At 40.9% G+C, this 23,894-nt stretch overlaps 2 protein-coding genes across 2 annotated transcripts; both read left to right on the plus strand.

Moving 5' to 3' along the window:
* Positions 1-404: 404 nt before the first annotated feature.
* On the plus strand, positions 405-17,348 carry mtmr10 (myotubularin related protein 10). The gene is made up of 17 exons (XM_079339419.1): positions 405-620; positions 853-1,122; positions 2,734-2,794; positions 3,810-3,946; positions 6,297-6,369; positions 7,229-7,371; positions 9,072-9,165; positions 9,284-9,431; positions 10,846-10,933; positions 11,184-11,272; positions 11,489-11,619; positions 11,758-11,827; positions 12,671-12,741; positions 12,884-13,056; positions 13,162-13,332; positions 13,733-13,915; positions 14,386-17,348. The coding sequence occupies exons 2-17, from the start codon at positions 1,066-1,068 to the stop codon at positions 14,995-14,997; spliced, it is 2,301 nt and encodes a 766-aa protein (XP_079195545.1). The 5' UTR covers positions 405-620; positions 853-1,065; the 3' UTR covers positions 14,998-17,348.
* Positions 17,349-18,190: 842 nt separating this feature from the next.
* atxn1l (ataxin 1-like) lies at positions 18,191-22,270 on the plus strand. The gene is made up of 3 exons (XM_079340154.1): positions 18,191-18,320; positions 19,207-20,391; positions 20,664-22,270. Exons 2-3 carry the CDS (start codon positions 19,330-19,332, stop codon positions 22,131-22,133), a joined length of 2,532 nt encoding a protein of 843 aa, XP_079196280.1. The 5' UTR covers positions 18,191-18,320; positions 19,207-19,329; the 3' UTR covers positions 22,134-22,270.
* Positions 22,271-23,894: the final 1,624 nt, after the last annotated feature.

Genomic DNA, 23,894 nt, shown 5'->3' on the forward strand with positions numbered 1-23,894 from the left:
CCACTGTCTCACCTGACAGACAAGTCACATGACAATAAACCTGCTTTGATCCATAGGAAATGTGTTTTTTCTACCGCCAGGTTGTTATTGAAGCTGAATAGTGCAAGAGACCAATTTGACTCTGTCATAAGCAAATTCACTGACCGTATATATATACACATGTATATAGATAGATAGATAGATAGATAGATAGATAGATAGATAGATAGATAGATAGATATTTTAACGAAACACGCAATATAAAAGTGTTATTTATACTGGATGTATTATTTATAATGGATGTGGCCTATATGCATCCAACAAACAGTTGTGTTTTATTAAGTGCAAAACGAGGCGCGCCCACAAAAGTCAATGCCTCTTGGGACTTGTAGTCCATGAGAGGTAGCCTACGTTAAAAGTGCTTACAGAGTTTATACACCAGATTACAATTGTTATCGATATGAACTATTACACAAAGTGATAGATATCCTTCGGCGTGTAATGTTGACAGAAAACTCTAAATGTTCGGTTTTAGCTTTTTGTAAAGTTTGTACAAAAATAAAGCTCGACAGCGGAGCCCGGAAGTAGGGCGGGACCTCGGCTCTTTATAAACATGGCCGTTGAGTCCTTCACAGCAGCAGGTATTACGTTTGGCTGAATTTGTTTAACTTTCAGGAAGTCAGTGAGGGAAACTAAGACAGTAACAGGTGGAAAGAAAATGTAGTCAAACAACGAGCGTCTTTAAATTGTGCTGATTGTTTCATATAATCGTGAGCACGACAACAATATACTTCATGTAGTACTTTATTTGAGCTAGCCAGCCAAGCTAACGCAGACGTTTCTACGTTAACTTCTGTCAACTTTTTCGACCAGCTAAAGTAACCTGCAACTTGACTGCTTATCGAAATGGAGGAGTCCCGTCGCTGGCCCAGGCTCTCTCGGTGAATATTTAACGGACGGGACGTGTTGGATATAACGAGCTAATGGTTGACCTGAACTTTATTGGAGGCTCCTGTTAGGTTGTTTTTTCCACTTGCTTGTCAGACGCCCGTTTATGAAGACCAGAGAACAGGACGGACATAAACAATGTTTTCTGTCAAACCCATGAAACCGACCTTCAAGTGCTATCTTCCGCCTGTACAGGTATGTTTTTAAATTAGTCTACTTTTCAGTATGGATGATGAGGATACACAGTGTCAAGTGTTGCTGGAGTTGTCTGGGGTGTTGCAGGAAGTTTGTTATTTGACGCATTGCATAGTGAAGATTGAAACTAAAGAGTCTAAATCATTACGTTTATTGTTAAAAAGCTGTCCTTTTGTGAAATCCTTTTTGGTCCTGTTAGATCTGAAGAATTGAAACCTATGATGAATCATGTACCAGTTTGAAAAGCAGAATAATTACTCAAATGTTTACTTTCTGGATGCAGTATTTGCCTTATATTGGCTTACAGATGTATACATAAAACCAAAGTGTTTAGAAGCTGGTTAAACAGTCTATAAAAAATCTGGCTTTTGTAAGGTCAAGGCCAGTGTTGAGTTATTTATATGTTGGTAAAAAATTTCAATTGGATTTTAACTGAAAGTCATCATACTACTTCATCTTAATCATGTCCAACATCTTTGGTTACATTTCAGTATACCTTCACTGTCATTCATTTACTTCCCCTTGTGCCTTTGAATTGCCCCCCTGGACAAATCGTTTTTTCAAGTTGATTTCTTTGCCAATTTCAATTTGAACTTAAAAGTGAATACTTCCATTAATGTGATCTGATATTGGTTATTGCTAAAAAAACAAACAAGCAAACAAACCAAAACAAAACAGCATTATTTTGGGTGACCCATATAAAGTATCTGGTGAGGTGTTGTGTAGTCATGCTAGAATTAAAAGTAGGGCACATGTTTATATGATTTACACATTTATTAGGGAGTATCAATGATGCGCTTGATAAACAGGTCTGAACTGTGGACAAGAATCCTACTGTGATCCTGCTCAGTGGCATTACCTCATTCACTTTCATTAACAAATGGGCATGACACTGCGGGTATGTTTTTGTTTTTTTAATGATGCAAAACTGCAGCCATTACCTGATACAAGACACGCTCTGACCTTTTTGCTTTTCCTTAGGAATGTATTGTGTATTTGCTTTACTTTAAGGATATGTTCGACCCCATGGAAACTCCAGCTACTTCATACTTAATCATAGGTGTAAAAAAAGCCTTTGATTGCCATTCCTCGACCCCCTTAAACCCTTTTAAGATGAAAGTCAGCACTTTAACCTCATAGTCATTCATTCACTTGAAATCTATGTGCTGGAGTTAAGCCAACACTGAAAAAACACATGACCAAATGCTGCGAGGCTGTCATTGTATCTGCAGATATCAGCAGCATATACACAGTATTAATAGCACAAGCTGACAGCTGTGTATCTCTGGTTTCCTCCAGTTGTTTTAATGGCATGCACCAGGATTATCATTCCTTACTGTTTTTATATTATAGCAAAACATAGATCCTGTAAACTGTGTGGATGTTTATTGAGGCTGTCTGGACCTCAGGTGTGTCCCAATACAAGTATTCTCTGTGTGTCTCTCCAGCACCTAAACAAGTGCTATTTTATTCACAGTTTACTAAACAAGGGAGAAATTTCATTGGCCTCTCCACCTAATAATGACAAAGTTTTTCCATCATTCATTAACCCCCCCGACAGATGAGTGTTTAACTGTTATGTGCCTTATTCTTTTCTTTTCTTTTCACCAGACTGATGTGAAGAAAAGTATTGAACAGCCTATTAAAAAATTGGAGCCCAAGTTACTGCAAGGTAAGTTTTAGTTGAACACTCCTTATATAAATGGCAACAAAAACTACACGTTGAACTGACCAAGACTTGGCTATTTGGTTGAAGGCAGATGAGATCGGTTTTGTAAATGAAACCCAAAATGAAAACTAAGCATTCATTCGACATTTACCCATCATAATACATCAGTGGTGGTGTTTAATCAGACTGATCTAACAAGCATTTCAACTCAACACATGTGTCACCCTGTTCCAGACAAAGCCTACGCTGATAATCTCTCATGTTAATAGGGTGCTGATGAATTGTCCTGGACATCTTTTATTACCTGTAATATAACCCATTACAGGATGCATCTTTTTTTTCTCCAGGAGTTACAAACTACAGCTACAGTGTTGTTGAATTTTAGATTAAAAAAAAGAAGACAGAATATCTTTGTTTTAATTGGTTGAGTCAATATTAGGACCATTGGCATTAAAGTGCAGTTCATGTGAAAGGTATTTTAGATGGTGTTTTTTTTACATTATTGCAACAAGAGTGCATCCTCTTTTGAGGATTTAGAAACCTCTCTGCTGACGATATGTGCGAGAACAGTTTGCAGCATAGTTTCTCTCGGGTCCCTTACTATACACACGTCAAAGTAACGGGAAGTTCTCGTTTTACAGGAAGCAACACCTTTTGAAGCTCGATCATTTAAGTGTGATTCTGAGCTAATAATCATGGCGCTGAAGTAAGAGAGGCAGATTCATTAAATGGTGCAGCCAGAGATCTTTACTCTACTTTTTTTTCTTCCTGACAGACTTAATACTTGCAGCATTATTGAAGAGCTTGTGAAAGGTTTCTGTTCTCGTGCTTTTCTACCCCACAGCTTCATACTGAACTAGATCATTAGACACGTTTGAGAGTAAAAATCTTCTTTTAGTTGCCTCTGTTATCCACAATATTTGTTTTTGTTTCTTGAATTGTAGATTTAGACCATAGCTTCGACTCAAATACAAATGTTTTTCTTCTCTCGCTCTCTCTCTCATTTGCTTGTCACTAGGAGAGATTGTTGTTAATGAAGTGAACTTTGTGAAGAAATGCATCAGTGCTGAGAGCAGCCAGGATGACCTTTGGGGAAAGTTGATATGCACCAACTTCAAGGTCTCCTTCATCCCTCAAGATGCCCCAACGAAGCAGGTATCTATCAAGACGGACTCTAAAGCAATACAACTGTGGTGAAAAGAAAAAGTATAGTTAGCTACTCCTAGTCGTATATAACAATGATAATAATAACAACAGTTATCCGATACGAGTGTTTCATTTTCTTACAGCAGATTCTTTTGGTTTCTTTGACAGATATTTCTCTGAATTGATTACAACGAGATAGCTCTGGTTCACCTGCTGACTTTTAATTATTTCATTGACAGATGAGCATAATGGGAGCTGCTCTTATAAAAATCACTTTTCAGCGATGTGTAGACCCATATATCCTTTTTTTCACAGCACTGATTTTCATTGCCCTCTTTTTTGATGATCTGCATAGATTATTTTACCTTGATATTGATGGTGGACACTAGCAGTGCAGAAATGCAACATTTTCTTTAATCAAGTACAGTCCCAGTGAGTACCCGTTCTGTGGTTCTTTTTTTTTCCTTTGATCGAACACAGTTGTGATACACGTTGAAAACAATGCGGGCAGCAGAACTATATTAGCAATGGGAGACATGGCAAAGTCGGTTATGAATGATCAATGGACGTGTTTCAGCACAGAGCCTTCATAAGCGCTTTGTTTGTCATCTTTTGCACCACCGGAAGTTTTATTCTGTTGTCTTTTTTTTTTTTTTTAAACGTCAACATTAAAAAAAATATGGACTACAAAACAATTACTGATTTTATAAATTTTTTTGGAGCCAATTTATTATTTGATAAATGAGTACTCTTTTACACCCCTCGCGGGCACATTGCGCTGTCAGTTGATGAACTTGTCTGTTTGTGTTTAAGAGACCAGACAGGAACTTTCAGAACTGTCTTCTCCTTTTTTTTTTGTTTGCTTCTAGGATTTGTCAATCCTAGTAGGAAGTACTTTTGTGACATTGGCCGTGACTCTCAGAAGCAGGGTCATTCACTGTGAATGAGATAGATTAATGAGAAGAAACATTTTTATGCTTGAGAAGTTGACTTTGCTGGTGAACGTTGACCCTCTGTCGTTGTTGCCTCCTGCTGCTGGCCAAAGTAACAAGTCATGCTTGGAGTGTGTTAAAGCTCACAACATACTGACGGCAGCCTACTGTTAGTTTGTGCATTCTGCACATGAGCAGTTACTCTCCACGGATGGATGCCCACGGCAGATGATTAACAAATAGCCATTTGCACAATCTGTCATTTTTCTGCTGAACACTTTAATAATTTTCTCGACTTCAGACAATGCCTGACAGTAAAGAAACGATATACTGGCGTTCTCTGCCTTTGGCACTTGGCTTATGTAAGATGCAATGCTCTTGAGCTGGATTGTTTGCATTCAATGGGCATGCACAGGGAGGCAGGATGAAGCTATTTTGCGCTTGGTGGGGAATGAGCGCACCATATGCAGGAGTGCTTTTGTAAGACTCTGTCACGGCTCCTCAAAACGTTGCCCACTGTTTCTCAAAAATCCACCGCATGACATCTGTCATCTTCACTGGTGTTTAGACAGGAAGAGCATACACAAGCATGGTTTAGCAAAGGGCGGAAGGAGGGGATAAGAGATCAAATTGATGAATCCGATAGATAGATTACAGGACATACATAGTTAGCTAGCTAATTGCTTAAGGCAACGCAGTGAGGATCTTGCTCAGGCTCTTGAAGGCACACTGCTCCGGAGCAGAGTAGTTTAGTTGCTCTTGATTGGGTGGGACGTGTATGTTTTTTTTATTAATGGTTTGAAATTCTTGGCGTAATAAATGTAAAAACTGTTGTCACTGTTGCAAACATGGGCAACAACATTTCTGACTTTAGGATGTTTATTCAGCAGTGATGGGATCCGCTGAGCCATGTCCAAAACGTTGGTCCTGAGTCTAATATTGTCTGATGGTAAAAATAATAATGACTAAAGCAGGATGAGAGGAGCTGAAGGCAGCTGACTATTTTTATCTTCTTCAGTTTGAAAATATATTTAAAGTAATGTGAGCTTGAATCAAAGAATGGGCTCATAAGTTTTATTCTTGTTTTATCTCGGAGTGCCACCAGTGAACAGCTCAAATACTGTATTTCCACAGCCTCGTTTGTATGTACTGTGCATCTGGTAAGGAGGAAGGAAAACTTGTGTACTTTCCTGCTCTACATTGTCACTGATATCGCACAAGAAGTGAGAGCAGACGTCATTTCCAGTTCTGTGGCAGATTGTTGCCACAATAAAAAAATATGACCGGATCGTAGCACAGTATCAGCGGTGTAAACCAGTCCAGCCACCAGCAAATGAGGAAATGTTTCAGTGAATTCTGGATGTAGTAAAGTAACAATGGGATGTCAGTTATGTATTTTTTATTTTTATGTTTCCTTCTTACTACAGAAATCCAAGCTGTCCCACATTCTGCTGGGAGAACACGACATCCCCCTCACCTGTCTGGAGCAAGTAGTAACAGGTACATCTGTTTCCAACATCTGCAAAAAAAAACATGTGACAATTTTTTTTATTTTATTTGTTTTGTGAAAGTATTTTGCAGGTTTTTTTTTATTCTCACGGTAGTTATTTTCCTCTAAATATGAAAGTACTGTTAGAAGAGCCCTAACTAAAGTTAAAGTCCTTAATATGGTAAATAAAAGAAGGCTAATAGACATTGAAGCCTGTACTTTTTAGTATTCAGAAGCTGTTTCATCTTTTACTCTCTTTAATTGGTCATAGCATTCTAGCTTGAATATGATTTTTTTTTTTTAAAAACATTTTATGAATTGATCTGCATCATGGACAAACATAAACCAGTACCCCTTCCATATTTGACAGCTCTTTATTCTGTCCTGATCAGCAGCCTGATAACAAGTGATGTCACAGCTGAAACCAGTGATTAGTGGCGGTGCAGCGAGGAAAGGATTATACTTGTTTGTATATCACATTGCTGTTAATGGCTGACACTGCAAAGGGGACTGGCCAGAGGAACAGTGATAAAGCATGCGGCTTAGTTTAAGCCAGCTTGTTTTTGACCTGTTTGAACTGGACCTCTAAAGACGGCATCATCCTTGTAGGATGATTCAACGGCCTGTTTACTGCAGGAATTAAAACGTGCTTCATGTCGTTATACAAACATGATGTATTGATAGAAAAATACAGACCGCTACTGTTTATAAGAGCTGAGAAAAAAGCTGGCGAAATGTATTTTTAGATTAATCGAGTGGTTGATATTTATATCTGCTGTGTTGAAGGGTGGAGGTGCTTTAAAGTGTGCCTCTGACATCAATGTGGTTGTTGGTTTTTCTAGTGTACATTTTGTGTTTTATTTTTCTCAGTAAATGACACAAAGGGGAAGAAGAAAGTATTGGGCTCAAACCAAAAGCTGAAGTTCAACCCCACAGAGCTCATCCTGTACTGTAAAGACCTGCGCATCATTCGCTTCTGCTTTGATGAGGCTGGTCCAGAGAGCGCCAAAAAGGTGAGTACAAGCAAAATGTAGTAATTGACGACACTTGTTAAAGCACATGAGCCTTAAAGTATCATACTGATACAGCTTCATAAATAAAAATAAATGACAAACTGAACAATAACATAAAAATGCAACACATTGTGTTGTCGACTTTTACCCGTCTATTAATACCATAGCTGGAATGATTTACTACTTTCACCAGCAAAGTCAACCTCAGCGACAAGGACATTTTATTGGTCTGAAACAGTTATCACTCTCCATCCACATAGACAGAACAAAGCTTTCAGTGGCCTGTGGAACGCTGTGAATAGGAGACTCTGGGAACAATGTGTATTCATGGCAAAGAACAACTGTCAGCTGACTCTGACTCATCTCCCGCACTTAAAGATGGGATGGGCTGATGTTTGTGTTTTTTTTTTCTTCTTCTTCATAAAAAGAGCTCAGTTCAAGGATCTGTAAATCAGTGGCGTTATAAGTACATAGTGATAACATGTCTTGATATGTTTTGGGTTACCAGGGGTGTTTTTAGAAGCTTGTTGAACACAAGTGAAAATAAAAAGTGAAAGCTTGACAAAACTGTAAGCACAATTGTTGTTTAAAACTGCGAGGTGTTTGCAGTCCACAAAGTAAATGTGTTGTCGTAAAATACGTACACAGCGGTCTACAGGAGCTCTCTGCTCCCTGCAGCTTCGCTACATGACCCATAAGAAAAAGCCAGCTGTGTATCTCTTTACAGCGTGCCAACCAAACGTACGAGAATGTCCGTATGCCCAGTTAAATGTCTGATCTCTAACCATGTCATCTGGGAACAACTTTAGAGTAGTTTATGGAGCTCCAGAGCACACACCTGCAGCACATACTCTACGTCTTTCAGCACTGCATTATGGTACTAGATTGGAAAGCATATTTTTGCTATTGGTACTTTTATTAGCTCAAAATGGCGGGTTCATGTTATTGTATGGAATAAGTCTGCCCTTACTCACTCCTTGTGAGTTTATTTATGGACACCATGTATGTAATTACTGTGTGAACCTAAAAAGGGGCTCAGCTCTTTTTACTTTGCGACATATGGAATTAAGTCAGTCTATAATAGCTCATTTTGCCGTTGGAAATTACAGAGTTGGGAGCCGCCTTGTCTCCACACTACACACTTTTTCTGTGTCCTCTCATGCTATTCACAGCTTTACTCTACTGAATGGACTGCTTTGTGTGAGTCCACTGTGGAGCCACAGGCAGATCCAGTCCTGAAAACCCAGAGCAAGAGGCTGTCAGTTAAGCATTTGGTTTCCAAGGTTGCACTTGTTCTGGTGTTTGCGTGGTTTAAAGACGTTCCTCAGTATGTCATAGCAATCAGATGTGAACTTCTTTCCGCCAGTCCAAAAACCTTGTTCAAACTCCGGTCTGCTGCTTGCCTCTGTTTGCGGTTGGTTCTCCTTGTAGACCTTTTTAAGAGGTGTTTTACACAAAACTGCAAAGACGGGCTAAATGTTTTTGTTTAACACATGTTGCACCGTCCTGAAATCACAAAATGAGAAACAATTGTTTTGGACAGCCTTGAAATAAATTTAGATTTTCTCCAATTAACCAGCAACTGTTTCTGTAAAAAGAGAGAGTCACATTTGGTGAATGAGAAATAGGAGACTTAATGTACCGTGATAATATTAAATTGATTCCAACAATCAACTGTATTCTAACCTTTTCTATTCTAGGTTTGCCTTGCTATTGCCCACTACTCCCATCCAGCTGACCTTCATTTGCTCTTTGGCTTTGAATATCAAGGAAGGAGATATCATGAAACTAAAGGTATGCAGAAAGGATGCCAAATGTTTCTCACTGCTGCTCAAAGACATTTTCACGCTTCATGACGTGTTTAATTCTCTGCATCATGGTCAAGAAAGATTCCTTGTTCCTGTATTTCTAGGGGAGCGAGTCAATGGATCCAACCTTCGAGGAGGATTTCAGACTCCAAACTTTGACCGTCCTTCAGACTGGGATCGTGAGATCAAGAGAACAGTAGCATCAGAGTGGAGGGTTTGCACCATCAACGAGGCCTATGCCATCTCAGCAAGGTTTTTTACATCAAGTTGTTTGTTATAGATTAGTTAGAATGTCCGCCATAGGAAGAGTGTGTCTGTAGCTCCTTTAATTACAGGGCACTCTGTATGTTTTGGCAAGACCGAATATTGACAGTGTACGTACATCATAAGTGATGGAAGGAAAAACCTTCTCAGCGTGACCTGCGACAGTGTTTTTAAGACCTTGTGCACTATTCACCTGAGTTCTGTGTTGACATCATCCTGGGTCCTGATTCATATTCTTTCAATCAGCCTTCAAAGCTGAGGCCTGTTAGCGTATGTGTTTGCTACAGTCACAGCAAAAATGTAATGCTTTCAGTACACAAAACACTGGCTTATAAGTCACAAAGTTAGCTGTCTCATATATCATTAACACATTTTAAAAGGAGCCCAAGTGTTTATTTTCTAAGTTGACACTATCTTGTTGAGAAATTAGAGATAATAAGAACCATTTTGATGATTTTATGTCATTTAATATTCCTGCTTTTTTTTAAGTGTGTTCTTTTAATTACCGTAAATTCCGTACTATTGAGCGCACCTGGATATAAGCCGCACCGGCTAAAAATAAGTAAATAAATGTATTTGTACATATATAAGCCGCACTTGATTATAAGCCACAGGTGTCCACGCTATAACAAGAGCTATTTACACAGACGTAGGCTACCGGTAACATCCGCAAATACTGTAGCGTCCGTACGGACGTTAAAGGACGACGAGAGCGTTCAAATAATAACTTTTAATAACCCGATCACTGTCGGCCGTGACCACGCCGTTTACAGCGGAGAACAAAACCATAACTTGCCGTAACAATCCAACTCTCTCCCCCAGCGTTCTCTCATACAGCCACTCAACACGTTCTCGCTGGTGCATTCACTGACTCTCCACATAATCGGAATTATGAACACATTATCAACTACTGACTTTACAACATGAACCGTTACAATACGAAGCCTAGCCGACGGTGTCTGTAACACGGCTGATGAAAAAGATGACCGTAATATATTTCACAAGAAAAAGTCCATCCATTCACTGCCTCAGAATGACTTCATTACTCACTTCCTCAGTCTCTGTTGTCGCTGTCAGTGTCATCTTAACGTGCAGCAGCTCTGTTAGCTTCTTTGACAGCCAGGTCGATCGCCTTTAACTTGAAAGCTGCATCATATGTATTTCTCCGTGTGATTTCCATGATGAGGGTGCGTGCATGAAGCGCAAAATGACTGATATTAAGATCCGACGTGACGAAGTCAAAAGTTTTTTTTTTGCAGAAGCTCACTGTCCCCCATAAAAAATCCATAAATAAGCCGCACCGGAGTAGAAGCCGCAGTGCTCGAAGTGTGAGAAAAAAGTAGCGGCTTATAGTCCGGAATTTGATTATTATTTTTTTTTTAAATGCTTCTCTTGTTTCTAGTCTGCCAGAGTACATCGTGGTCCCAGTTTCTCTTGCTGATCAGGATCTAAAGAAGTACTCCATATTCCTCCTGGACGGTCGCATTCCTGTGAGTACTTGATCTGGAACGTTTCTGTGGAATAAGTGAACTTCAGTAGGAATTCTTTTGGATTCATCCCTTTTAGTTCAGTTAGGTTTTTTTGGTCTTTATTGTTATTGATTTGCTAATTTATGGAGAAACAATGCAGATATTTGTAAACATTTCCTGACATTTCCATGTAGCATCCAGTATAAACAATCCGGGCATACTATAGAAACGCAAACTGATAAATCGACTTGTTTGTCATCTGTGTTTGTAGCATTGGTGTTGGAATCACCAAAATGGAAGCTCTCTGGTCCGCATGGCCAGCATAGGTGATCCAATAAAGCAGAAGACAATTGAACAGAGGTACAGCAAACGTCTTGACTTTATATGAACTATATATATAGATAGATGTTATTTGGTATCAGTTAAAAAATGAAGTTTTGAGATATTTATCATTTGATAAACTGTCTTTCTGAAAATGATTTGCAAACAAATCTGACTATATAAATAATGTTGCTCAGCGCTGACATGTTGGTCCATCTGTTTTAAGACATGTCATCTGTATTTATCCTGTGAAAGGTTTTTCACTGCCATCACAAAAAGCCACCCACAGCGCAGTGAAGTCATCAGGTCAGATCTAGACAAGTGTCTGCCCAACATCCAGGACATTCAGAATGCGTTTGTGAGAATCCGACAGATCTGTGTCATAGGTAAGCATCACACCGACTGGAAACAGAAGTATGTAAAGGCTGCTGTAAGAATTGAGGGTGTCAGGGATTTCTTGACATACTGCTGTTGTTTATGGTTTTCTAGATGTGTTTGTGTTGAATAGTTCTGATTGTGTGCAGATCCTTTTGAAGAGTCTGAAGAGAGATGGCTTTCATCAATCGAAAACTCAAGATGGCTGGAGCACGTCAGGTATGTAACAACCTGACTCTGTGTATGTGCTCTCTGTAAACTATCAATGTTGAAGTAGTTTGTAAAAAAGCCAAATTAAACTGTTTTGTTTGTCCTCACATTTATGTTTTTTACTCATTCCCAGCTGATATATAGGCTTCCTTCATAAACGCAGCACATTGTTTTTGTCCAGAGTTTTAATTCAAGAAGAATTTTTAATTTTATACAAGTTACTAATTATCACTGGTAACTGGTTTTATATACAGACACCCATCACATGACAATAGTGACATGTATGGGAAGCATGGTAGTTCTACAAGCTAAAGTTACCCTTTAGATATCATCAGATATCATTGATCAGTTGACATCCAGCAACTCAACCTGCCGGTTCTGCTTACCTGCTTAGTTATGAATTAAGTGAAGAGTCTTTAGCTTGTTATAAAACAGACATTAAGACATATATTGATGCATCTTAATGACCTAAAAAAGCAAACAAGGACATCAGCCTAGAAGTTCCTCTCTTCAGCGATTAGAAACATGCTGCCAGAACACCCGTTGTTACGTTTAAATTCTGTATCATAAAGATACAGAGTGAATGACGTGTTCGGCTGTTGATTTAAATGCTACTTCGAAATATATAAAAACACTCAAAAGCTATGAAAGTTACTACTTTCTGTAAAGGAGATCTCTTTGTACACCTAAATGAAAGCTCCACACTTCCTGTAGCTTTGAAAACTAGTAAAGTTTAATAATAGATTTTCAGATTGTCAGTTTTTATGGTTAACACAAAAGTTCTGAATGCTACACTATGAAAAATAATAAAAACATGTTTTCAGACAACATTTAAATTCTATTTGTCTGCAGAGCTTTCCTGAAACACTCGGCTGAGATTGTGTATTACCTGGATGGAAAGAATGCTTCGGTCATTCTTCAAGGTGAAACTCTCTTTTTATCTTAGTCTGCCATAAGGACTCTGTCATCATGGAATCTTTTTTTTACATTGTATAAAACCTTGTAAACATATATTTTCTAAACTGCTTGTTTGAATTTGAGTTGTCTTTTTAAAATCCTGAGCAGAGGAAGAAGACAGAGATCTGAACGGTGTGGTGTGCTCCCTGGTGCAGCTCATGTTGGACCCTCATTATCGCAGCATCGTTGGCTTTCAGAGTTTGGTGCAGAAGGAGTGGGTGATGGCTGGCCATCGCTTCTTGGACAGATGTAACCACTTAAAGAAGAATGAGAAAGAGGAGGTATTTTCCCCAGCAGTAAATAATCAACTCACAGACTAAACAGAAGTACAGAAGGCACTCACACTTCTTTTTGTCTGTCTTCCTCTTTTTTCCCCTCTCTCAAAGTCCCCACTGTTCATGCTGTTCCTGGACTGTGTGTGGCAGATGATGAACCAGTACCCAGCAGCGTTTGAGTTCACAGAGGCTTATCTGACAGTACTGAGTGACAGCATGTGGATCCCTCTCTTCAGTACTTTCCTCTTTAATTCTCCCAAACAGCGTGCTAAGCACTTGATGGTAAGGGTGAAATGTTTATGAATTTATTTGTTCAATTTATTTGATTATTTCTTTGTAATCCTAAGATAATGTCATGTGTCTGTCATTGGTCCAAGTTAAGAACTTGTTAAGGTTCTAGGAAAGCGTGTTACAAAGCAACTTGTCTCGTGTAAATCACTATAATTTCCCTCTGTGTGTCCAATAATTGAAAGAAAGGAATGCAAGGTCGTTACGCAAGACACAATTTCAGCTCCTGATCAGCAAAGTGACCACTAAATTTGACACTGCTAATTATAGTATTTTTACTTTATCTGTTTACCTGCATGTGATGTTCTATTACTAGTGTACAATTCACCGCCTACCTCCATGTACACAGTATTAGAGAACAAATAGGATGAGTAACCTTGTGTTTTCTCTGCAGGACTTCACTAAGAATAAAGCCATCCCTCAAGGAGAAGACGAGGCTCTGTTCTTCCCTCCTGTTTGGGACTGGTCACAGCAGTTCTCTACCAAAGACCAAACTCTCTTTAACAACCCCATGTATGTAGGGAAAGGAGCTGCCTGTGTGCAGAACGGGGAAGTGAAAACCTTCAAACGCACAAAGGTACATGCGCTTTACAAGTTTAAGTTGAAGAAGGTTTTGTTATGTTTGAGTTTTTAAATGTATCAAACCTCCTTTTAATATAGCGAGATTTGACCTGGTTTCAAAACTCAAAAAAAACTGCAATTAACGCTGAAGGTTCATTATTTATTTATAGTTAAATAAAACGTATGAAGAATGAGAACAAGTGTGGGCCCCAGATAGCCTAGCGGTTATTTTACACTCCCCATGTTCAGAGGCTGTAGTACTTGTGGCAGCGACTGTGGGTTCAAATCCGACCTCGACCCTTTTCCTGAACATCATCTCCCTTCTCTCCTCCCGACATTTGCTGTCTCTCTCCTGCTGTCCTATCAAATAAAGTCATGAAGGCCAAAAATTGCTTTAGAAAAAGAATGAGGACAATTAGACAAACTATGTTTTTTCCGCTGTTTTTAAAAAAAATCTGGTTTAACACTGTGTCCTTCCTCCAGCAGAAATCCTACAGCTCCACATTGCGAGGGCCGTCTGCATCAGTACGTAATGGACTAAATGGTGGCGAAGATACGTTTCCCCGACGGGGCTCTCTGGTGTCCGAGCTGAGGTCCGAGTTTTCTCCAGTGAAAGAGGAAAGCCCATCAGAGCGCTTCTTCAAGGACTGGTTCTCCCGACCACCTGACCAGCAGGGCGTCCTGATCCCTCTCGTCATGCCCTCACACATGGCTCTCTGGAAGCTTTTTTTCCTACGCTGGGTCCCTGAAGCCTGCATTCCCAAAGGAGGCTCCATCACTGCCTATCACAAGCTCTCCCAACTCGTGGATGAAATCGAGATACTGCAGAGCCAGCTCAGGAGGTATAAGGGACCGAGTCCAGGAGGCACACCACTCCCCAGCCCAAGTGGGTCCATCTCAGACCAAAGAAGGATGTATTTTAAGGCCAGCTCTCCACATGACCCCCCTACACCACCAGACTACCTAACCTCCTCCTTTCCTTTCTCCCCTATGGGAAACCTGTGCCGCCGTGGCATCCTCGGCACTCCCATCAGCAAATTTCTGAATGGGGCGAGAATCTGGCTCTCCACAGAGACTCTTGCTAATGATACTATCTGATTGGCTTTAGAGCCGACTTTGTCTAACAGTTAACCATCTTATGTTCTATGACCTCTTTCTTAATACCAGGAACTAAAAAAAAAAACCATTTTGGATTTATTATTTTTTTATCATTTATATGCTAGAATTTGCACCATTGATGCTGCATCAAAATTTGAGGTAATTACTAAACTGAAGTGTTTTCTATAGAACCCAATTAATGTTGTTTATTACGGTAAATACATTCAGATAAACTGAAACCCATCTGTCATATTTACCTGTGAGTTTTTACTGGAAGGTCACCCCTGACTGTGAAGTTGAATAGTTTTATTTTAAGATGTTTGTTTTCTTTTCTACTTCTTCTTTCTAAAAACTCAGCTCAGATAGCGACCTGTATGTCATTTCACTTTGAGTAACTACACTTCATGTTTCAAAGCAATAACTGTGTGTAGCAGTGTTATCACTTTGCATTCTCATTCTCGGTGGACTCCCCTACTATAACTAAAATAGAACTTTCAAATAGTAATGCATAGAATTGAAAAAAATATTTTTATTGCAGCAACAATGATTCATTGTAATGAACACTGAATTCAAATATCTCATTATATTTGTAGCTCCCCTGAAATGCATTTTTGGTTAAATGTCTATTTTTAATAACAGAAAGAGGAACTTCTTCTGAACAGTATATTTTATATGGTAAACAAATAGGAACTGGCCTGGTTGAATGTAATGTGGCATTTGTTCTGTTTTTTTGTTTTGTTTTTTTTTTGCAAAAACTTAATGCTATTTGCTCCAAGCACACATTTTTTATGGGCGTGTGTAGGGGTTTCACTGAAAGTAGCAAATAGTTTGATTCAGGGTCTTAATTCTAATCGAGCAGGCAATACTTCATGTGGGAAGTGAAGCTGTGAGGGCTTAAAACTGTGGTAGATATTTCCTCCTCTCTTTCCAGGGGGGTTCTTTCAACTTTTTAGAGGCCTTCTGGTAAGGCACCGAGGAGTAACTGTTCAGCTTAATGGTAGCTGAATGTTTGTATAAATAAAAGCAAAGGGACAGATGAGGGCTTTGACTTCACCCAGTCTCTAGATTAGCATGTAATGAACTACATTACTGGCACTGAGGTAGATGGGTAAATACCAGGTGTCCCAGAAACATAAGAAATAAATGACTTGGGTAGCAAGTTTCCTAAATAGACAAAGTTTATCATTTGGATTTTTAAAAATATAATCTTAAGTGTGTGTCTGTCATCACCTATAAACAGTCCTGACAGGCCTAATATTTGTGCACAAGGAATGAGATCAGAATGGGGAAAAAAAGAACAAACTGTATACACAATTAACTGTATGCAGCTATGACAACACTTATATTAAGCAGTGAAAAGTGTACTGCTTTCAGTCTGGTTAGTAAAGAGTGGTTATTTTTTTTGTCCAAATTTTTCGAGTAAGCTAAACTTTCAGTGTACTGCAAAGATTCTGGCATTTGGACACCTTTTTAAAAGTACCTGCCTGAGTAGCTCACCTGCTACTGAACCAGGAAGTGGATTGAGACGCATCAGGGGAGATGTAACGGTTGTCCAGTGACTCTTTATAACTGGTATGCAAATTAGCGCTGTTAAAAGTGTCTTAAGATAACAGTTTTGCATTCATTAAGAAGCCCTGCATCATTTGTATTACAAGACCACTGGACAGAGTCGGCTCATTAAAACAGGAGCATCGATCCTGGGATCTGAGGATTATGATATGCAGATGAATTCTTTGGCAATAACTAGTTCAGGTGTTTTCTGGTATAGATGTTTATAGTGTGAGTGCAGAACCTGCTCTCTCAAATGCTAATAGTTGCACATTTTACTCAATATATAGGATAGTTTGTTTTAAGTTGGTTGTTGAATATAATTTGGCAAATATTTTAAATACTGTATATGCTTGAAATCTTTCAATTAATATTTTTGCGTAATGGTACTAAATATCTTTTATCATTGATTTAGTCTTTATTTTTTCTTGAGATATTTATATGCTTTGTGTTTCCACTAATGAACAACGTTGCATTCTGCTGTAACTGCATGATGACTGTGATTCCCACGTGACACAGTTTGATCTTTATCAGCAGATGTATTTATTCTGTTATGCAAATGTTCTCTAATAGGGATGCATTTTCTACTGTACATCCCCTGTGCCTCTTTTTCTGGGAAGATTGAGCATTTTTGTAACTATATTCTAAACCTGATGACATGTATTTTTTCTAGAACTGTTGATTTATCTATTCTTTTAAACCAGTTTAATTCAGAGGTCCTGCACTGAAGCTTCTTTTTCTAACAGAAAATACGGCTCATTTGCGTACCATGAACTAATCATTACAATTATTTTTCAAATGAATGTTGTGTCCTGGTTTTTATTTCACTGGATTCTGGGAAACAATATCTTGGAACAACAATCTACAGATTTCATCCTGTAATCTTAGCCATTTTATTTTGAAATGTTCCCCTATGCCATAACACTGAAAAAAAATCATTTCTGCCAAGTGAAGAAAACCAAACAGTTTTTCCCAAGATCAGCTCACCTGCTGAATAACAATAGTCATGCGTACAATGAATGAATGACTTTTCATGAGGTAATATTAAATCCCAAAGAAAGACAATTATAAAGTGTAGGCTGTACAAACAATAACCCTGGGTTAATAACAGGTAGCAATGAAAAAAAAACTGCTTAAGAAGCAAAGGTCAAAAAATATACCTTAAAGGCTTAATGACTGGGATCATCAATGGAAAGGTATGAAAGGGCTCTCTTTATTTTTATTGTCTCTATTTGGATTGAGTCAATTGAACAGCCTCAATATTAAACAACATTCCCAATAGCTTCTATACAAGTCTGTTATACCAGGGCCCTGGTATATCTTTACAAATCAAATCATATTTACGCTTCTTTTACCTCTCGAGGACAAAACGGACCCAGTATTAAGGCTTTACTAACATGATGCATCTTATTGAATGAGGCTTCAGTTAATTACCTTTTTTCACCATATAACAGAAAATGTTAATCTTAAGAAACTGCACGTTATCTCCAGTAAAAAAAAGTAGTGTATCGTAATTAAGGATCAAAATCGTTGATCATCGATATGTGATCGCTGATATTTGATCACTGATATCTGATCATTGATAGTTGATCACTGATATTTGATCATTTCTGTATGAAAAGAAAACAGGAAATTGAATCAAAATGGTGACGTCATTGGTGAGCGCCTCTGCTGGCCTTCGAGATGGGCTCGACTCCCTAGCCTTGATTTCTTCAATTGTCCCTCTGCATATCAACTTTCAGGAAGAAAAAAACCCTTCGCGATGACATGTGGAGGTACGTCTGCCCGTCGAGTGGAAGCCTGGACCTGTTTGACGGGCGTCCTACACATTGCCATGTTGGTTTGTCATGGAGCTAGTTGTTGCTGTGTTAGCCGTGTAGCTAACTAGCCGAAGCCGCTGGGCTGATAAATTATAGAGATAACTAAATGACCCCAAACAGCGTTATATATTAAAAGTCTTCATCTTCATTCAGTGTCAGTGTAAAAAGTGTCATGCGGTCTCATGTGCTCGTTTAGGGGGAAAACAATGACACCAAGTTACGAGCTAACTTTGACCAAGTCAGCGACGAGCTAACGTGAAACAGTGTTTGAGCTGAAGTGGAAGAGGGGGAGATATGCTGCAGTGTTATCTACATTTACACTGCTCAGGTTAACTCTCTACTGCTGTTCAACGGTTTATTTAAGAGGGAGAGAGACTGTCTTTGACGTTAATATGTGTTGAGACAAACAGGAACCCACTCGAGTCAGGATCATGGGCTCACTTTTAGTTAAATGTGTCTGTTCAAACCAGCGTCAATAGCACATGTTTTTAATGACTTTTTCTTGACCACGTCACTTTGAACCTCCACCTTTGCTCTCAGAGCAGAATTGATTTAGTTATTGCCTAACAGAGAGAAAAGGAGGGTTAATGTTAATGCTTGATGTGTGTGAGTTTGTTGACAGGACTTTGTGTGAGTTGAGTGTCACGAAAATGCATTTATTGTTATTACATTTCCTCTTGTCAGGTCTAATAATTTAAGCAGGTATAGTTATTGCATGATACTGTCATAGTGAGGATTAACATGGACCACCTAGATGATGGAGGGTCATATGATGTAACAGTTGTATGTGATTGGATTTATCCTACCTGGGATTTTAATTGTAAATCCCTTTTTTTTTCAGGTGAATTTGTACACGAGGTGAACCAGGTGTTTTTCCAGCTGGTCTCTGTGCGGGCTGACTTGCTTGCAAGTTTCAGTTCCTGTGCAGTACAGTAAAGCTACCCACTCGGTTTAGAGGATTGCAATGAAACAAGCTCAAGAGCGCAACCAGGAGTGCCTGCCTCCTAAGAAGAGGGACCTCCCAGTTAGTAACAGCAGTGGAGTTGGAGGGGCGGGGGGAGGCGGGATTGCGGGAGGAGGGGGCGGCGGCGGCAGTAGCGGAGGTGGATGTAGTGCTGGTGGTGCTGGAGAAGATGAAGTTGTACCTGTCCAAAACTCTACAGTCAACAGTGACACACATGGAGGGACTCTATCTGCTGAGTGGCTGCGAGCTCAGCCAGGGCTTCATTACGGAGTAGATAATTCTGATGGCTTAACAGCGGTGTCTGTCGACCAATACAGTATGCTCTACAAAGTGGCACTTCCATCGACAAGTCTTCACCCAGTATTGAGCCACATTTCTCCAGCCTACACCGTACACTCGCCTCTCCTGCAGCACCCAGGCCTTTCCTATCCTCCTCTCGGATATGCCCAGATCCCTCATTCCTCTCTCCAGTTTGTTAGTTCCCCTTATGCAGCAGTACCTTATGCTCTACCCCCTGGCTTTGTCCCGGGGTCATTAATCTCTCCACCAGGCACCATTCCTCAGCCCCACGCTGTGTCTCACCTAGTTCCCTATCCATCTGTCATCCAAGAAGGTGTTGTTTCCCCACCTCCCCAGGCTCAGGTAGCTGCTCATACTTTTGCCAAAGTTGCATCAACCAGCAGTGTCCCGTTGATGCATCCTTCAGAGCAAGCGCCCCAGCAGCACCTCAGCACTGTAGGGGTCCTGTCTGCAGCAGAGGTCAGCTCTAGAGGGATGCCAGTCTTCTACCACCCTCAGGTGGCCAGGGCTGCCACTGCAACCAGAGAACCCCACGGTGGCCAGCAGGGGACTGAAACGGAGATGAACGGAGGCGGCAAAGAGCAGGGAGCCAGGGAGGTTGTTGTTCTAGATCCAGCCTACACTGCTAGAAATTCCCGCCTGCTGCAGGTAGCGTTCAGTGCTGCAGCACAGGAGCACAGCCAGGAAAGAGGCCTGCACAACAAAAGGCTGGAGGGGAGAGTCTCACCTGGCCAGCGCAGCACTCCAGACAGCGACCTGGAGGTAAGACACGTCAACTGCATCCCTATGCGAGTCTCATTATCCCAACCATATAATGTAAAGTTAACTCATTTCATGCTTAGTTTCACACCTTGTATACTGTGCGATTAGTTCTTGGCTCTACAAGAATGCTGGGATATCAGTCTTAAACATTTAGAATAATCGACTCTTTTGTTTTTTTGTGTTAAGCTGGTCCCTTTTCTAGTAATTTAATTTTGTTGCGATACTAATTTCAAATAATAAAAAAAAAAATATATATTTTAATCCACTTGCAGGTGCAGCAGGTCGTTGGTCATTTGGCATCCTCCAGCCAAAGTGGTTGTGGAGTGAGGAAAGAGGTCTCCTTCGCGCCTTTAAACCTCTCTCAGGGGGCCCAGAGAACCAGAGAAGTCCACGGTGAGAACGCGGGCGTGATTTCGAGCCGGACTGCGTACGCGGCAGGGACTGTGAGTTACAGTGACCCCAGAGTGTCGGGTGTCGACGCACAAACGGGACAACCGGGCCATGCTGTCATGCTGGCCAATGGGCAACCAGTCCTTATTCCCCTGGAGTATCATATGCCGCATCAGCCCCAACTGACACAGCAACACTATCTCGGACAGTCTAATGATGCATCGGTCAGCCATGCCTCCACCACCATGGCCTCCTCTAACCCAAGCTTTAAAACCTATGATTCTTTAGCCAGAGTGTGCCTCCCTGAAAGGGCGGAGCAGACCCAAGCTCAGCAGCAGCCCCCACAGCAGCCACCTCTCGTGCAGCCTGCAGCAGATGTAACTCAGGCCTTGGCTTCAAGCCACGCTCCTGCCCAGGCTCCCTGCAACCCGTCACATTTTATGAAGGGGGCCATCATCCAGCTGGCCACGGGGGAACTGAAGCGTGTGGAAGACTTGCAGACTCAGGACTTTGTGCGCAGCGCTGAGGTGAGCGGAGGGCTCAAGATCGACTCCAGCATGGTGGTGGACATCCGTGCCAGCCAGCAGAGACCTGGCCTCGTGTCACTTCACTTTACTGTTGGGGAGCAGCAAAGTAAAGTCACCATTGACGTGCCCCCAGAGCACCCTTTCTTCGTCTTCGGTCAGGGCTGGTCATCCTGCAGCCCTGAGCGCACGGCACAGCTCTACGGCCTGGCCTGCCATCATCTACAGGTAGGAGATGTGTGCGTGTCCATTACTCTGCAGCAGCAGCTTCAGCAACAGCAGCAGCAGAAAGGACCGCCGCATCATCATTCACAACAACAACAACAACAACAACAACAACAGAGCCTGCCCAGAACTTTGAGCAAAACCAACGCTACGTCAGGACCTGGTCACCAGCTCATGGGGCCACCTGCCCCTCAGCAGACACGGCCTACGTCTCACTTCAGGCTAGACCGAAACCAACGAGAGAGACAAAGAGAGGGAGACAAAGATGTAGTCGAGAAGGAGGACGGCAGACATTTTGGGGTCGTAGGACACACTGAGCCACCCGTCAGACCAAGTAGGACCTCAGCAGAGCATCCAAGGAGCCAGAGCAGTTTCCATTTGCACACAGAGGGCTCTGCTTTTGCAGGGGCAGGGATGGCAGCGATGCAGGCTTCACTAGGTGCTTCTCAGAGGCGCTGGTCGTCACCTGCCCTCCAAAGATACAGTATGAAGGGAGACGAAGGGCCACGCCCTCAAATAAGCACCTCTGGCCACACAAGGCCCTCTTTTATCCCCCAGGAGATCAAACTGTCCATAGAGGGGCGCTCTAATGCAGGGAAGTAGCATCACATTTGGTAGCAACTAAAGAACAGACTGCCAAGATTAAGAATGAGTCTGAGAAGGAGAGAAAGAGGGGAAAAAAAGAGTGCGAATGTAGCCTCAGAATGTATGAGATTTGCACACAAAAAAACAACAACAAACCCACAGGATCAGTGTCAATCTGGAGAGAAGTTGTGGTCTAGTTTGGTTTTCATTAGCCAAAGTATACAAGACTGTTTTTTTTCCGGCCAGCTGAGGTCTGACAGGGACGTGAAGAGCTGAGTAGAAAGTATGTAGCTGTTGAAATCCCTACCATAGTCCTTACACACTGCATTTATCTCGCTCCCTCCCTCCTTTGTGGCCACTTCCTCATTTCCATGCTAAGAGGTGCCCATTGCATTCAGAAAAAACTCTGGCTTCCTTTTCGATAGAGTTGACTTTGGAAGACCACAAACTCCCCAAAAAAAAAAAAAAAGTGCTTGTAGCACAGCGAAGCAACCAACTCTGCAGATTTTGATGTAAATACAAGATCCACAGCCTATGATCTCTTGTCTCCGCCTTTCCTAAGATCTTGTTTCCTTCAAAAAGCATTTACCCCCCCAAAAAAAGAAAAAAAAAACCTGAGTACAGTTGCTGACCTCAGTTCCTGCTGGGATGCTAACAGTCAGTGTATGTTACATTACGCCTCTCAAGCAAGAGTCTGAAACCTCTTCTGTCAGCAGAGATCCCCTCTCAGTCTGCAAAGAACAGTATCCTCTCTCAGGCCAAGTGTGGCTCGTCTCGCTTGTCTGACAATCAAAGATGGTGGAAAATCAATCAATGTGTCTGGTTATCAATCAGTTTGAAAAAAAAAAAAAAAGATCGTCATGCCCTCTGTTTTATGGCGAGGGCCCTTACATTTGTGTTTGTGCGCATAAATGCTGCAGAATGGAAAGTGTTTGTTCTTGATTTAAAAAACAAAACAAAAAACATTTCACATTCCTGTATCATCAGAGAGAATTTCCATCACTTCATTGTAATCTTATGACTTAATAATTTCCCTTCCCTCCTCCTCTCTATACCTCAAAGCTTTTCTGACCAGACTGGTGACTATTGATGCAATTTCAAAGAGCATGATTATGGAGGAGGAGGGCACTGGCTGGTCATCACCAAAGCCACCTGCGGGAATAAACCCGAGACGTATTCCCCTGTCAGATGAATGGCTACAAGCCACTGTAGCTTACTTAGAAGGGATGTGTTTTGTTTGCCTTAGAGAGAAACCGTATGTGCGGGCAGGTCAGTGGCGAATTTGAACTCTTTGCTCAGTTACCAAATGAAAGCAATAGCTGTTTTTTACAGCACTGCTGTAATACTCTCCCCCAGGAACCACTCTTTGTGTGGGCCGTTTTATATCTGTCTTCACATCAGAGGTGTGAGGTCCGACCGTCTTGAAGCCTGACCTTCAAAGATGATGCACTATTTTGATTGATTTCTTTGAGATTTATTATTTTTGAACACGCAAAACCCACATCAAACAAATTTGACAGGAGATCGCTGAAATATTCTTCTCTTAAATTCGGCTTCTCGCTGATGATATTTATTCAAGTGCAACTCCAAGGACGGCTGGACTTTGATTCCATTGCGATCATTATCAGTTGATCTTTACTTTTCTCTAAAGTCTCTTTAAAGTCCTCGGCTTTTTGTGCTTGGATCTGCTTTATGCAGTGAATCTTTTGATTGTTATGTGTTGCACATAGAAAATGTCTCTCATTGACTTCACACTGACTTTGTTAATAGGAATCACAG

The sequence above is a fragment of the Symphodus melops genome, assembly GCF_947650265.1.
Source record: "Symphodus melops genome assembly, chromosome: 3".
In the NCBI taxonomy this organism is placed as follows: domain Eukaryota; kingdom Metazoa; phylum Chordata; class Actinopteri; order Labriformes; family Labridae; genus Symphodus; species Symphodus melops.